The sequence below is a fragment of the Aegilops tauschii genome, chromosome 3 (assembly GCF_002575655.3).
Source record: "Aegilops tauschii subsp. strangulata cultivar AL8/78 chromosome 3, Aet v6.0, whole genome shotgun sequence".
NCBI classification, from domain to species: Eukaryota; Viridiplantae; Streptophyta; class Magnoliopsida; order Poales; family Poaceae; genus Aegilops; species Aegilops tauschii.
Window position 1 is genome coordinate 468,614,101 of NC_053037.3, and position 14,024 is coordinate 468,628,124.

The 14,024-nt window shown below is 47.0% G+C and overlaps 1 protein-coding gene across 1 annotated transcript; it reads right to left on the reverse strand.

Moving 5' to 3' along the window:
* Nucleotides 1-1,076: 1,076 nt before the first annotated feature.
* Nucleotides 1,077-2,763, reverse strand: LOC109745587 (uncharacterized). Its single transcript, XM_020304709.4, has 3 exons — nt 2,209-2,763; nt 1,923-2,090; nt 1,077-1,830 (listed from the first exon to the last, which is right to left on the reverse strand). The coding sequence occupies exons 1-3, from the start codon at nt 2,644-2,646 to the stop codon at nt 1,468-1,470; spliced, it is 969 nt and encodes a 322-aa protein (XP_020160298.1). The 5' UTR covers nt 2,647-2,763; the 3' UTR covers nt 1,077-1,467.
* Between the last annotated feature and the right edge of the window lie 11,261 nt (nt 2,764-14,024).

Below are 14,024 nucleotides of genomic sequence, written 5' to 3' on the forward strand. Positions count from 1 at the left end.
CTGAACGTCCTTTTACTACATCTCCCTGTCCTGCTACATTTAGAGGCGCAACTAATTGGTGCCTGCTCTTATTCTCTGAAGATAGAAATTTGCTCTGCTTTTTGGTGGTCAAAAGGCCGCTGTAGCGTACCACCAATACAGATTAATTGCATTTGAGGCAGCCCCCGCGAATCGAATGTTTGCCCCTTGTGGAGTAAATTGTTCGCGATAAACCCTAACCTTATCCCCCTCTGAAATTCCACGGGCCGCAGTTTTATTTTCTTTTCCACATATGTACACTTGCCGCCGCCTTGTCTTTTGGGAAATCGGTGAGTTAAAATTGCTGGAATCCGGTACGGCAGTCCCACTATGCATGCTAAAATTGCAAGCAAGGCGTGTTTCTGCAGCAACGAAGCGAAGAACATCACAACTTCCGCCTGGAAAAACATCATCAGCACAGATGATTTTTGCTGTTGTGAGAGTCAGAGATGCAATGATCCCGGTGAAATTCATGTGTCGCGCGCACGAGCTGAGCTGACCCGGCTGCGAACGAACAGCTAACCAAATCGGGGACTGATCACATGCGTGCGGCAGGGCCAATGAGAAGGCCCGAGAAGCGGCCATTAACCCCTCGTGAAAAAGCTGAGGTAGATGTCGCCACGGAGGAGATGGAGATGGTTGCGCGTCAGTCACGGGCGCCTCGCGCTCTCCGGCGATGAGACGGCGATCCATCCGGACGCACGTACCCCTTTGACCTCCCATCGCCGTTGCGATCGATCCATCTCCGACGACGACGGAACGGCCAGCCTAACCCCACCCAACCACGTACGCGGCCGGGTCGGGCAAGCCGCTAGTGTGAGCTGAAAGAAATGCGCGCGAACTGCATGCAGAAGCGTCGTGTCGTGTCTTGTCCTGTCACGGTCGCTGACTGGCCATGGCCCATGTAGTGCGTGGACTTTGTTACAAACAGGTGCCCCCCTGCCACTGGGAGATCGACAACAGTTGAGTGTAGTCGGAGGAGAAGGAAAATGGGCAACACAAAACGAGCACGGAAGGTTGCAGGGGAGCCGGCAAGCAGCACTGAGAATTCAGGTGAGTTTTGGACGACAGAGGAGCATGCACTTGGACCCGGGAGTGGGGCACATAATTTTTCAAGCTTTTTTATACATGGAAGTAACCGGGAACTCACGGAACACACACAAGTTGTTCTCAAAGTCTAGCACGAGGAAGGCGATCGGTCTCTCTCTCCTTTTGTCTCCGACTCTCATGATGTTTCTGGCTAAAGGTTACAATAATACAGCCCCGGGGGACAAGGTCAACGGGCGCCACTCTGACCTCCATGGCTGCACTGTGCCGCGCACACGGCAGCTGGCCGAGCCGCCACCCTGACCTGACCGATCGGGCTATGGTAGTGCTGCACCGGACGGAGCCCACCAAAAACAACTAACGGCTCCACCGACCCTTCCATGCCGTGCCGTCGATCGCCTACTACGAGGCCAGGTTCACGGACAGCATGTCGCCCAGGGTGGCCCACAGCTCCTCGTCGACGTCGAAGCCGACCTGCCGCGGCCCCTCCGCCCCCGGTGCCCGCCACCACCAGTCGCCATTGTCGCCGGCTCCAGCGAACGCTGCTGCGGCGGTGCCGTTGCAGACGCTGTCGTCCTTGATATGCTGCTGGCCGTGGTAGCGGCTGTTCCCGGTGCTCTGGTTGCTGGGCTCGCTGTACCCGCAGTAGTCGTAGCTGTTGTCGGACGCCTCCCGGTCGTCGGTCTCCGCCTCCGCCTCGCCGTTCCTCGCGAACCGGCCCTTCACCCTCGGCCGGCTGTCGGCCAGAGACTTCCTGCACGCGTACTGGCGGACCAGAGCCAATGATGGCAAGACGTTAGTGGCAAGAGACGGTGTGCATTTGCAGGGTGTTGATGGAGAATCGAGATGGTACTTACGGTGATTTTTTTGGTGAAGTTCCTCTGGTGGCGTTTCAAGCGATATCGCTCCACCCGCTCCTTCCTCTCTTCTGCGCTGTATCGCCCGACCTTCTGCGAGAACGGCCCTCCTCCGGCGTCTTGGCCGCAGCTGTCGCCTGACGGCACCGGCGATGATCCGTTCATCCCCTGCTTCATTAGTTTTGTCAGCAAAAGGCAAGGAAAACAAGAGTCCACAGCTCAATTGCGATCTCCAGACAGCCCGATCGATCGCAATTGTGCAAGTTACCGGATTCTGGCGCCGTACCTGGAGATCGCCGGTGCTGAAGACGCGGCGGACTGTGCAAGCCGAGCTGCTGAAATCGTACAAGTCGCCGCAGGAGGAGGACGGGGAGGAGGACATGGGTGGCAAAGACAGCTGCTGGTGAGGGGACGAGGACGAGGACGAGAAGAATGCACCGCCGCCGTTGAGGTTATCACCGAGCTGGATGTGGAGCGGGAGCGGGAGCGAGTGCGCGCTGATGCTCCTGTGGATGTTGTTGTAGTACGACGACTGGAGCGACGACGAGTAGGACGACGGCGGAGACGAGGCGGTGGCGGCGAAGGGAGGGAACGCTCCACCGACATTGCCACCGTCGAAGTATCCCCCGGCGGCAGACCGAGGGATCAGGGTCGGCACGGCGGTCAGGGCCTCCTGCATGTAGGCGTCGCCGTACGAAGGCGCCGACGAGGAATGACGGAACATTTCCGGCCGGCCGGACGGACGGACTTTCTTCCTCCGGACGTGGAAATGAAAAGGCTTGTGGGTGCCTTTAGCTCGTGCGGGGACTGTGTGCGTGTGCGTGTGTTTTGCTGGGAGGTTGAAGTGGAGGGACGCGGGTATAAGAAGGGTCTGGGCTTGGCGCGTACACTACAGAGCTAGTAGTGCTGTTGTGCACTGAAAGAAAGATGCAGGGTAGGGTTGGGTAGGGTCACGCGCACTATTCCCTCCCGCTGCAGTAAAAAAGACTAGTCCAGGCGATGCCGCATGATAACAGTTTACCGCTAATGTTTGGCAAGTCGCCTAAGCAGTCGAATCATCAGGCTTGGATCATTGGATGGATGGCGTACGTGAGGAGGGATCCGTCACATCCCCCTACCACTGGAGGAGTGGAAGGTCAGGAAGATGACTGTAAGTGATGTGAATACATGCACCAACCATAAGCTGGTGGTTTTGCAGGAACTTCTACCTGGGTTCTAGTAATGGAAATCAAGGGAAAACCCCGTTTTCTCCAAAAGCATGCATCAACTATGCGGAGGCTGGGGAAAACCCTCCTTTTCCATGAGAAAAAGGCGACGGGTTGATTTTTTTCACCATAACAACAAAGAATGGACCGCATGACATTGCACGATTTTAATGATCGAGCTTCCTTGATGTGCACAAACTATTCAGACTGATCGCACGAAAGTATATTTTTGAACAAATATATTACTGTGGAAAAAAATACATTACTGTGGAAATTTGATGATAAAAACCTTAAAAGCCATATCCCGTGAAGAGAGAGTGCCATTTATGCCCATTCTACCATATAAGCCGACTACCATTACAAGATCGTCCAGACTGAAGGGCATCAAGGACTTGTCGTACTGCTGAATTGTGTGCCATAGCCAATAGTCCCTATAAAGGTTGTCTGGCCTTCTATTATACCATAAGGTGCTACTCGTTGCAATATGCTCTTACTTGAAAACCAAAAGAAATTGCTCGGAGAATGAACAGCTAGGGAATATGCTCCAACTAAGTGCAGGACGATTATCAAACACAGGCAAGTTGATGCCAGAACCTTTCTGTATAAAATCAGCTCAATAAGGTACGGAGCCACGCCTTACTCAAAGATATTTTTTTGCTTGCATGGACGACCAACTGCCGACTGCCAGTACGTTCACGGCTAGTACTTTGTTTATACGGCAGTTATTATTCAGATGGTCATACAACGATAGATGAATTAGACTCATACGCCAAACAAGATGACCCTAACTTTCCGAAAAAGAGAGAGAAGGTTTTGCCTAAGTGGTACCACCTCGTGACAAAGATTAATTTGACCGCACTTGTGAAGCAACAAACTGTTATACCTAACAAGATATAGACTTGTACACAGCAACAGAACAGGAAGAGAAAGACAAAACACACTCTTGATATCCTGTTTCTGCTTACTTTGGATATCTATCGCCGGTTTAGATCAACATAACAAGCAGAGAGCAGCAGTACTAAACAGAAATGGAGCAGGAAAGGAATGGTTGTAGAATACGTACTGTAATCGGACAACGATATGCTGCTTGCCAGAAGGGGACTATGGTCCCTCTACATCAACTTGCTGGGCTTTATCTCCGAATCGACGAACTTGGCCAAGTAGCCCTTATCTTCGTACATTAAGATCCCCAATACTACTGTGGTGCTGAAATTAGATAAACAAGAAGATGCTTTCCCTGCCATATTCCAAAGACAGTTTGATGTACAAGATATATGTCACTGTCAAAGATCTTATGGGCCTCATTGCTGCACAATTTGCACTGGACCGAAAGAGGACGAGGGGGGTTCCCACCATGCTCACCTCTTGAACCAGGAGAGAACACTGATCAGAGTTGTTTTGACAGTCAAGAGAACGGGTTCCATTTTTTCTTCCCAATACAGAGTATTTATCTCAATACAGAGCATACCATCTCAATATACAGAGATGGTGTACATTTACCAATACAGAGCATATCATCTCAATATACGGAGTATTTATGTCAATCAATCGATGCACTAATGTCCTAAAACAATCCACAGGTTCAGATATGTCTTCAGATGCATGTTCTAGCACATAGGTCTAACTTAGCTGGCGATCGTTTTCTTCATTCCGATTAGACATTTGAGATGCCTTTCCAAACTTAACGTGTTTTAGGACTTCTAGCTTTTGGATTGGCACATTCAGTTATAATTAATGCATATCAAAATTCGGCAAAGCAGTGATGCTCTATTGCAGAATAGGTATTGGAATATATACTTAGGTGTTTCTGCTTCTTTTCTCTTTTTGGTGCAAGGGATCTTGGAATATATACTTAAGGTAGTCTACATTAACAATAACTTATGAACAAAATGCAAAGTGATTACCATGTGAAGTTCATAGGCAACTCTGAAATATATTAGCAAAATTTGATAAGTAGGTTGATATGTCAATCTGCTATATCTGGTCTTCATGGGATGGCCATCGCCTTGAAATCTCACTTCACGCATGAAGATTATGATACATCTCTCTCATGGATGAGTATTGCATGTAATAACATGGTCAAACTAAATCACTTTGAGCATGGTACTACCCAATCATAGTGAATTTCTTTTGAGCAACCTATCCTGTAATAGCCAGAGATATGCCAGATCTGTGCATGTTTTGCTACTAGACTAATAACATATCAAAGCTTCTAAATAAGTCCATCTTCCAAATAGTTTGCATTCTTGTTGCATTAGTTTACGTAAAATATCCATGGATGTGTATTGGAATATAATTTTGTTGGACGTGACTGTTTCAAATCATAAACCTACAACACCTGGGTGAGCCAACTGTCTTTCTTTAGCTGAAAGTATCTGAATTTTTTTGGAAGAAATTTAAGTAAATACTATTACCTCCGTTGAAACACGTCAATTATTTCCGAACGGAGGGAGTAATAATTAGAGGCTACAAAATTCAAGTCATTATTGGAGTTGTGAGTGTGTCAGACTTTCGTTTCTCCATCTGTTTTTAACTTGATAATTTCTCTTCCTGCTCACAGTGAACTTACTTTTAGTAAGAGAATTTTGATCAATAATACATCGACGTCAATATATTTCAATTGTCCCAATATTGGCAGTGAGCAGCACTTCTCCAATCATTTCGCCCCGTCTCTCCCGCGAGAGACAGGGCGAAACCTAACGCGCCGCCAGCCCAGCCCCCTCGCTTCCCCATCTTCCCCTCGCCGCCGCCAGGGCGCGAAGCCCGGCCGGCGTCGGCGGCGGCGAGGATCTCCTTCCTCCTCACCTGATCTGTTGCGGCGCGGGCGCGGCACCTTGGCAGGGACGCCTCGTTCTGGCGCAGGGCGTGGTGGTGGGGCTGCGTACGGTCGCGCTGGTGGCGGGATTGGACGGCGGCTCTGCGGCGGCTGCGTGGCGGCGTGGTGCGGGGCGGCGGCGGCCAGGCCCAGCAAGCAGGCGGCGGCGTACGGCGGGATGTCCAGCGGCGGCCGATCTGGGCTCAGATGGGCTTCGGCGGGCCGTGCATGCTGCTGGCTTGTCTTCCATGCTCCGTCAATGGCAAACTGCTCCTGGGCTCGACCCGCAACACGAGGACGTCGGGGGCTCCGACCCTCGGCGTGGCGGTGGTGGCTACTTCCTTCGCCGGAGGTGGTCGGCCAGCTGGTTGTGGCATCACACATCCAGTCCCAGCGCCGAGTGGGAGATGATGCTGCCGGTGAAAACCGTGCTATGACTTCGGTCAGGGCAGGCGATGGCGGCGTTTTCGCGTCGTTATCTTGATGAAGACATCGCCACTGTAGCTACCGTCGACTAGCTTGCGCTGCTCCGGGTGAAAACCTAGACCCGGGGTTCCCGGATCGAACGATGGCGACACTTTAGGCGTCGTTCTCCCTCATGGGGGCATTGTTTTTGGAGCAGCGGCTGGATGGAGGAGACAAGTGGTGGAGCGGTTTTTCATTTACCACATCAAAGACGGCGGATCTCGGCGGCGTGGTGCAATGGGGATTCGGTGTCCGATGCAAGGAGATGGACTCGCGCAGGAGGAGGACGTTGTCTGGCGTCATGGTGGCGTTGATGGCAGAGAGGCCTAGCAAGGTCGGTGCGTTAGTTTTTGCTCTGAAGATGGATTGGTGGAAGATGGCGGCGACAGCACATGAGAGTGCGTCGGACCGGTGTATACCCCAAACCTAGTATGTGGCTTGGTTGGGGCCTCCGACATTAGATGTTAGGCATTTGTGCGATGTCTGTTTGGTATTAGGCTCGGACTATCGGCACACCTTCATCAAGTGGATAGAAATAGTGACATATGTTGCTAGGATGGTGGCTTCAGACTATCTGATGTACTACTTTGTAAGGTCTTTGTGAATAATTAATAAAATGGCTGCATGCATCGCTCAGATGCAGAGGCGGGGGGTAATCCTCCTTTTCTAAAAAAAAATGGCACCTACCAAGTTATGGTCAGTTCCTGTCCTTGAAAAGAAGTTCTAATTTCATCCTTGCATGATCAAATTTCAGGGACAAAATGGTTTGTATTGAAGAAGGAAGGAGGTAATGTGATACAAGAAGGGATAGAGACTAGTGCCAGTTCGGTTTCAGAAGGAAGACGGATTCTTTTTACTTATGTCAACAGTAGCAGAGCAAACTCTGCTAATCGACTGTGGATGGGACATCAACCAAACATGAATAAGTCTTCGCACACTTATCTCTAGCATTACTACTTTACAGATGCCCTGTGCGCAGAAAGACATTGTCAGTTGTCATTTGAAAGTACAACTGTTTTTGAGACCATGAAGTTTCTCCAATCTTGCACTGACTGAAAAGGCAATTGGATGATGATGAAAGGTCACAATCAAAAAATACAGGAATATTATGTGCAGTGGCATCTTGGCAGCTTTCAGTGTTTTCCTGAAAGAGAAACTTGAAGTTAACTCATATTGATGTTAGTATCCTATGTACCAAAATATTTTGTACATATGACAGAGAAGAGGTTGCATATTTCTTGGTAGGTCATAATTAACTAAATTTAATGATGTAAGAGGAAATCATTGATGGTAATAGTTGATCAGGTAGTCAACATAAGGCACTAAGGAGACTAAAACTTCTAAGAAGTAACAGCTAACAGGTCAAGGGGCAAAATAGTTGCACCACTACTTTTTTCTAGTGGGTAGGCAAACAGAAAATCGACGCCACGAGTAAACTCTATTTGTCAACTGAACGTAACCCAGCACAATACACCCCTCCCCCACCCCCACCCCCAAAGTCGCAGAGTGACACCAATGAGTGCAACATACATTTATCTCACTATTACTATTTTTCAGTTTCTATGTCTTGACAATGAGGAATTATTTCCTAGAAAACAGTGTGCTCGTCAACTACAACAGGGGAACAAATTATCAAAAATTAAGTTAAGGGATTACATGGTTTCTTTTCAAACAAAAAGTCGGGGATAACATGCTCGTTAACATTCTTCAAACCTACAAAAGCTCTAACACAATTTAAACTAATACACATGCTGAGGAGATAACTTATGCGTTAAACAATAGAAAAGAAAAATGTAGCTGGTGATCTAACCAGCCTTGCGTCAGCACCTGGCGTCGGCATTTCCAACTGCCATCAATATCCAGCTGTCCATCATATCGAGGCCTAACAGCACTCAAACACGGCCAAGGTGTTAGTCCTAGTGATTCGGTTGCCAGTTCAGTACTCATCAGAAGTCGAATTTGAGGCCTGCTTGCACCTAGCAGTTCAATCAACAACGGCTTGATAACATCTACATTTCACCTCAACATAGTTTATCAGTTAGGCCTGCTCTTGAAGAACAGCTCCACATCCTTTGCAAAAGCACCGGCAAGTCCGATCAAGTGATCATCGCCGTCAGCCCCTCACCCTCTTCTCTATCTTCGAAAACACAATCATGCAAATCTATGCAACATTACTACTTATGAATATTAAGGCAGGCATTCTTATCAGAAAATGCTACAAAAAATTCAGAAAAATCTCATGGCCGAAGAGGTGCTACTGAGTACTGACTAGTAGTGATACCTTTAAAAAAAAAACTACTCCCTCCGTTCCATAATATAAGAGTGTTTTTGACACTAATGTAGCATCAAAAGCGCTCATAATTATTATTATTATGGGACGGGGGGAGTACTAGCGATCGCTTGATCATCGATTTCAGACATCAGCAATAGAAATAGTAGAGGGTGATAATAGACATGGCAGTGCCTCACCTTGGATGTTGGCGACGAGCAATTTGGACTGGATGGCGCGCGCATGTGGTTCCTCCACCCGTACGCGTTGCCCGCCGCGGGTTGCTTCCTCCGGCTCGTTAACCCCTAAATCCCTCTGCAATAATCATCCTTCTCCGCCCGTTCCTGTTCTTCATAACCTTCTTCCGCCACGACAACCACCGCCGCCGCCGCTTCTTGCTGCACCGGCTGCCGCGGCGCGCGGCCGAAGGGCCTGCGGCGGCGAACCGCGATGAGGGGTGGGGGCGGCGGGGCGCCTTTTTTTTTTGTTTGAGGAAAGGCGGTGTAGTTTTTTTTTTTTTTTTGAGAAGTGTGTAGTTTTCTTCATCTCGTCTTCCTTCGATGGCCATCAGGCATCAGCCCATCACGAGTCCAGTCCATCGATAGGCAGTGGGCTGGTGGGCTACTTGCGGGCTGTAAGTCGAGTGCTGGTGGGTCTGTTTGGATCCTCTTTGCTGCAGCTGGTCATTGGCAAGAAATCAAGTTAGCCGTGGCTCGGGGGAGGGAATATTCGGTGGAAATCAAGTTATACTTAGGCAGGTGGTCATTGGCAAGAAAAGGAGGATACTACACTTCTGGAAACCAAACAATTCCGGCTAAAAATCTATAAAAAATCAGGAAGGCATTTCCATTAGCTGGTATACATTGATTTAATACCAAAGATTTGATTTTCTCTCTATATATTCTAAATATACTAAACCTGGCCAGGTTTAGTTTACCAGGTTTTTTTGACTTTTCTTATCAGCCAAAATCAGACCAATAGGTGGGCGACACGTGCTTTAGTGGGGGATGTGGCCAGGTACACGTCCGGGTGCGCATAGCGATTTCTGCTGGAAAACATAGTAAATTGAGGGCTCCGGTCTCCATTGGTTGCATGTCCTCCTCTCTCCTCAGTTCCTAATGGGTTGCATGTCCTGGTCATGGAGAGATTGAGTTGGCCACGGCTTTATTGGAAATACACTTTGGTTCCTGGTTGTATATGCACCTATATGGGGATTTCTTTTTAATATTTTAATAAAAAGTCAAAATAGGTAAGAATATTTTGACAAAACACTTGACTTACTTTTGCATTGATATATAAATGTCGACGAAAAAAAAACAAAAGTTGACCTCACAGCAAAAAAGACAAAATTTATTTGCTATTATAGGTCACTATTCATACTATTTTAGTCAAAAATTTGTCTTTTTTGAAAAGAAGTCAAAAGGATATTTTTTTTGGACGCGACTAGGCGGCGCCCGAGCGCCTAGTCGGGGGAGCGAGCACTCTCCCATAATAGGAAAGAGCACCCACGCGTCCCGCAGGAACACCTGGAAAAGGAAAACGTCATGTCTCATGTGCTCAACGTTATATATCCCACCTGCATTTATTATGGGATCAAAAACTTTAAAAAGTTGTAACTTTTGATTCGGGTGTCAAAATTCAGATCCGTTTTCACCGTTGGGTTTCTCGCGACGAGTTGTTCAAAACTAGATCCCATATGAGTAGGTTTCAACAAACTTTTTTTCCGAGCAACTTTGTGTGCTATAGAGGCAACTTTAGTGTTACAGGAAAGTAACTCATTTTTTTCATAGTATGACTACCTATCAGCGGATGATCCTTGTAAGTTGGTACCATGACTACCAATTGACTAGCTACACCTCTAAAATCTTGACTCTACCTCTATGACCCAAACATAATTACAGGTATGCAAAACCTTTAGATATTTATCAAATAATGGTCTTGGTAATGTTTCTGTTCATGAGGATTGGGCAACTGGATACATGGTTTTAGGCAAACTATTTGTTGATTGTGGGCAACTAGATACTTGGCTTTAGGCAACTGTATTGTTGATTGTGGGCAACTATGACTGAAAAGGGGTAAAAGAACATACACATATTCATTTTTGGAGGGTTCACAGATAAATTTAATCCTCTAAAAATAGTTCACGGTTTTAGTTCCATGACCAACTCCACCCTGCTTCCCCTTTATGATTATTTGCCAAGTATTTATGATCATACCAAGGGATCCCACCCTGAGGAGATAAATTCTTGACGCGTCTCTATGACACAAACTTGAAAAGGTATCTAAAACCTTTTCATATTAGCCAAATTATGGTCTTGATAATTGTTTTGTTCATAAGGATTGGGTAACTGGATACATAGTTTTAGACAACTGTATGGTTGATTGTGTGCAACTGGATACATGATTTTAGACAACTGTATGGTTGATTGTGGGCAACTGAATACATGATTTTGTGCAACATTATGGTTGATTGTAGGCAACTATGACACCTATAAAAGGGATAAAGAACATACACATGTTCAGTTTTGGAGGGGGTTACAAATAAAGTTAATCCCCTAAAAACACTGCGTGGTTTTAGTTATGTCCCCACGACCAGCTCCACGTTGCCCCCCCCTCTATGATCATTCGCCTAGTATTTATGATCATACCAAGGGATCCAACCTGAGGAGATGAAATTCTTGATGCATCTCTATGCCACAATTTTAATTGAAAGGTATCTAAAACCTTTACATATAAGCCAAATTATGGTCTTGATAATGTTTCTGTTCATGAGGATTGGGCAACTGGATACATGGTTCTAGGAAACTGTATAGTTGAATGTGCGCAACTATGACACCTGAAAAAGGGATAAAGAACACACACATATTTTCTTTTTAGGGGTTCACAGATAAACTTAATCTCATAAAAAACTTCATGGTTTTAGTTATGTCCCCATTACCAACTCCATCCCGCCACCCTCTATGATCATTCGGCAAGTGTTTATGATCATACCAAGGGATCCCACCCGAAGAGAAGAAATTCTTGACACACCACTATGACACAAACTTAATTGAAAGGTATCTAAAACCATTAGATGTTGGCCAAATCGTGGTCTTGGTAATGTTTCTGTTCATGAGATTGGGCAATGAGATACATGGTTTTAGGCAACTGTATGGTTAATTATAGGCAACTATATCATCTTTCATGTATTGTGCATAAACAAAGGATGCAGACTATGTACGGCAAGTATGGTATCTTTTACTGTGTGTTTTTGTTGTGTGATAATTTTCCCAAAATCACACGTTCTACATATTCATCAACCAGACGACGACTACATGCAAAAATAAATGGAAGACCATGTGGCTATATACAGGATCCAAAGGAAATTCTTAACTAACATATGCAACCAAGAATAGCAGGGCCAAAAAATCATTCGACGATACTGCCACACAAATTAATCGCCCGGCTGGCCAAGAGATAGCTTCCATTCAAATGAGCACATCACAGATCGATCATTGAAAATATATAGATAGAATGCTTACAATTCTAACTGTAACTGAAGCAACTCTAACTGTAATTGTAGGCAACTCGTGATAAAAACAGGAGCAACTAGTTGCAAACATCTCACTGACAGTAAGAATCAGTTCGTGAATGACACAAAAAAATGGTAGACTGAAGATAACTAGAAGAAGCGCTTATCAATTCCATAAAAATTAAAGCAACTTTGCCTTTAATTCTAGGCAACCATGTTAAAAACTGGAGCAACTATTCACAAGTAGTTCCATGATAGTAGGCATTAGTTTTGTACAGTAACAACTAGGATGTTAAAAAAACATAGGCTCACTAGGAGATGAACGGGAGTGTTCAGAATGAAAGAGAAACTATGTGTCAACTGAAATGAATAGAAAGTTGCCTAATTAGGATTTTGAAGTGATGGATTATGAGGAGTAACGTTTCATGTGAAGCGAGCAACTCGTGGTTGGTTGGAGCAATAGCAGAAACAACCGTCACTACGGGTGGTAGAAACACCAAGTCTGGGTCGAAGGGGACGGGGTGGTGGGGGCAAATGCTGCAGCAGATCGGAGCAGATTAGCAAGAACAAGTATGAGTAAATGGAGAAGCAAAGGGGTTGGGGGATTGGAGAGAAACCTGCATGCTTACGGGCACTCGGCTGAATTTGGTGCAGCATACTGCAAGCTGTGGCGCCTTGAAGGCCAGCTATGTGTGTGTGTCTTGCCGCCGGCGGCGTCTGCTGCTGTTTTTGGTGGTCCTGGACAATTGGCTTGGTCAACAATCAAGTTGAACTACGAAATCAAGAGAGGGAGATGGTAGACCTTGTGAAATCAAGAGAGAGATGGCCGACCTAATGCGCAGAGCTCGCACAACACAACCTACGGGGACAGCCCACGCCGGAGGGAGGTAGATTGAGCTGGCGACCAACGGCGCAGGGGACCAGGGGAGCAGGCCCTGCCGGGCGCCGTGTGCATCACCAGGAGGAAGCAGGAGGAGGGGACGGCCGGGCGCGTGCTGGGCGCGGCGCTCGTCGCCGGGAGTGGGCAAGAAGAGGAGGCGACCGGGGGTGTGCTTGGCGTGGCGCGCGTCAACGGGAGGAGGAGCGCAGCGGAGGGGCGCGTCGCCCGGTGGGACGGCGCGTGTGAGGTTGGATGAATGGATAAGGTGTGGGAGGTGAACGACGAGTATCGGGACGGATCGGACGGTTGGGGTTCATGCGCTCGCGACGTCTACATAGCGCAGCTGCGCGTTGAAGAATTCTGGATTTTTTTGTGGATTTTATTTCTCATAAGTATAATAGAAGGTCAAGTTTATTTTAAAAATATTTTCAAATTTTTTTGACTTTTTGTTGAATTACTATTTTTTTCCCATATAGGATGCATATATCCCCTAGACCAAAAGTTCCCCTCCCGGCTTCCATTCTCTTTTTGGCTGATTCTGCATGGATGCTTGCTTTTTCCTTCCAACTCTTTCCTTCTTCCCGCCACGTACGCTGTGTTGGGGTCGGTTCCCGCCCACGCCTTCTGGTTCTACCACAGTGTCGGTTGCCCCTTTTTTACAGCCTTCTCGGTGATTCTGCAGCATGTGCGGTATTTGCTTTCAACTAGCAAGATGCCCGTGCATTGCATGGAACATCAAGATGCATTTTTTTACAAAACACCTGTTGTGATTGACCCATGCAGGAGTAATCTCATGTGTAAAAACTAATAATATCTCAAGAATTTTATGGAAAAAATGGTATCTCGAGAATTTCATCGAGAAAATGATATCTCGAGAAAGATGAGAGATAAGGTGAGGAGGAGTGGGGCGTGGTGGTGACCGGTGGTTGGACTGGGCGGAGGCATGGGGATGGACAG

Coding starts and splice junctions, on each gene's coding strand:
- LOC109745587 (XM_020304709.4), bottom strand. CDS start 2,646: ATGTTCCGTCATTCCTCGTCGGCGCCTTCGTACGGCGACGCCTACATG. Junction 2,091..2,208: donor TCAGCACCGGCGATCTCCAG/GTACGGCGCCAG, acceptor CTAATGAAGCAG/GGGATGAACGGATCATCGCC. Junction 1,831..1,922: donor ACTTCACCAAAAAAATCACC/GTAAGTACCATC, acceptor CTGGTCCGCCAG/TACGCGTGCAGGAAGTCTCT.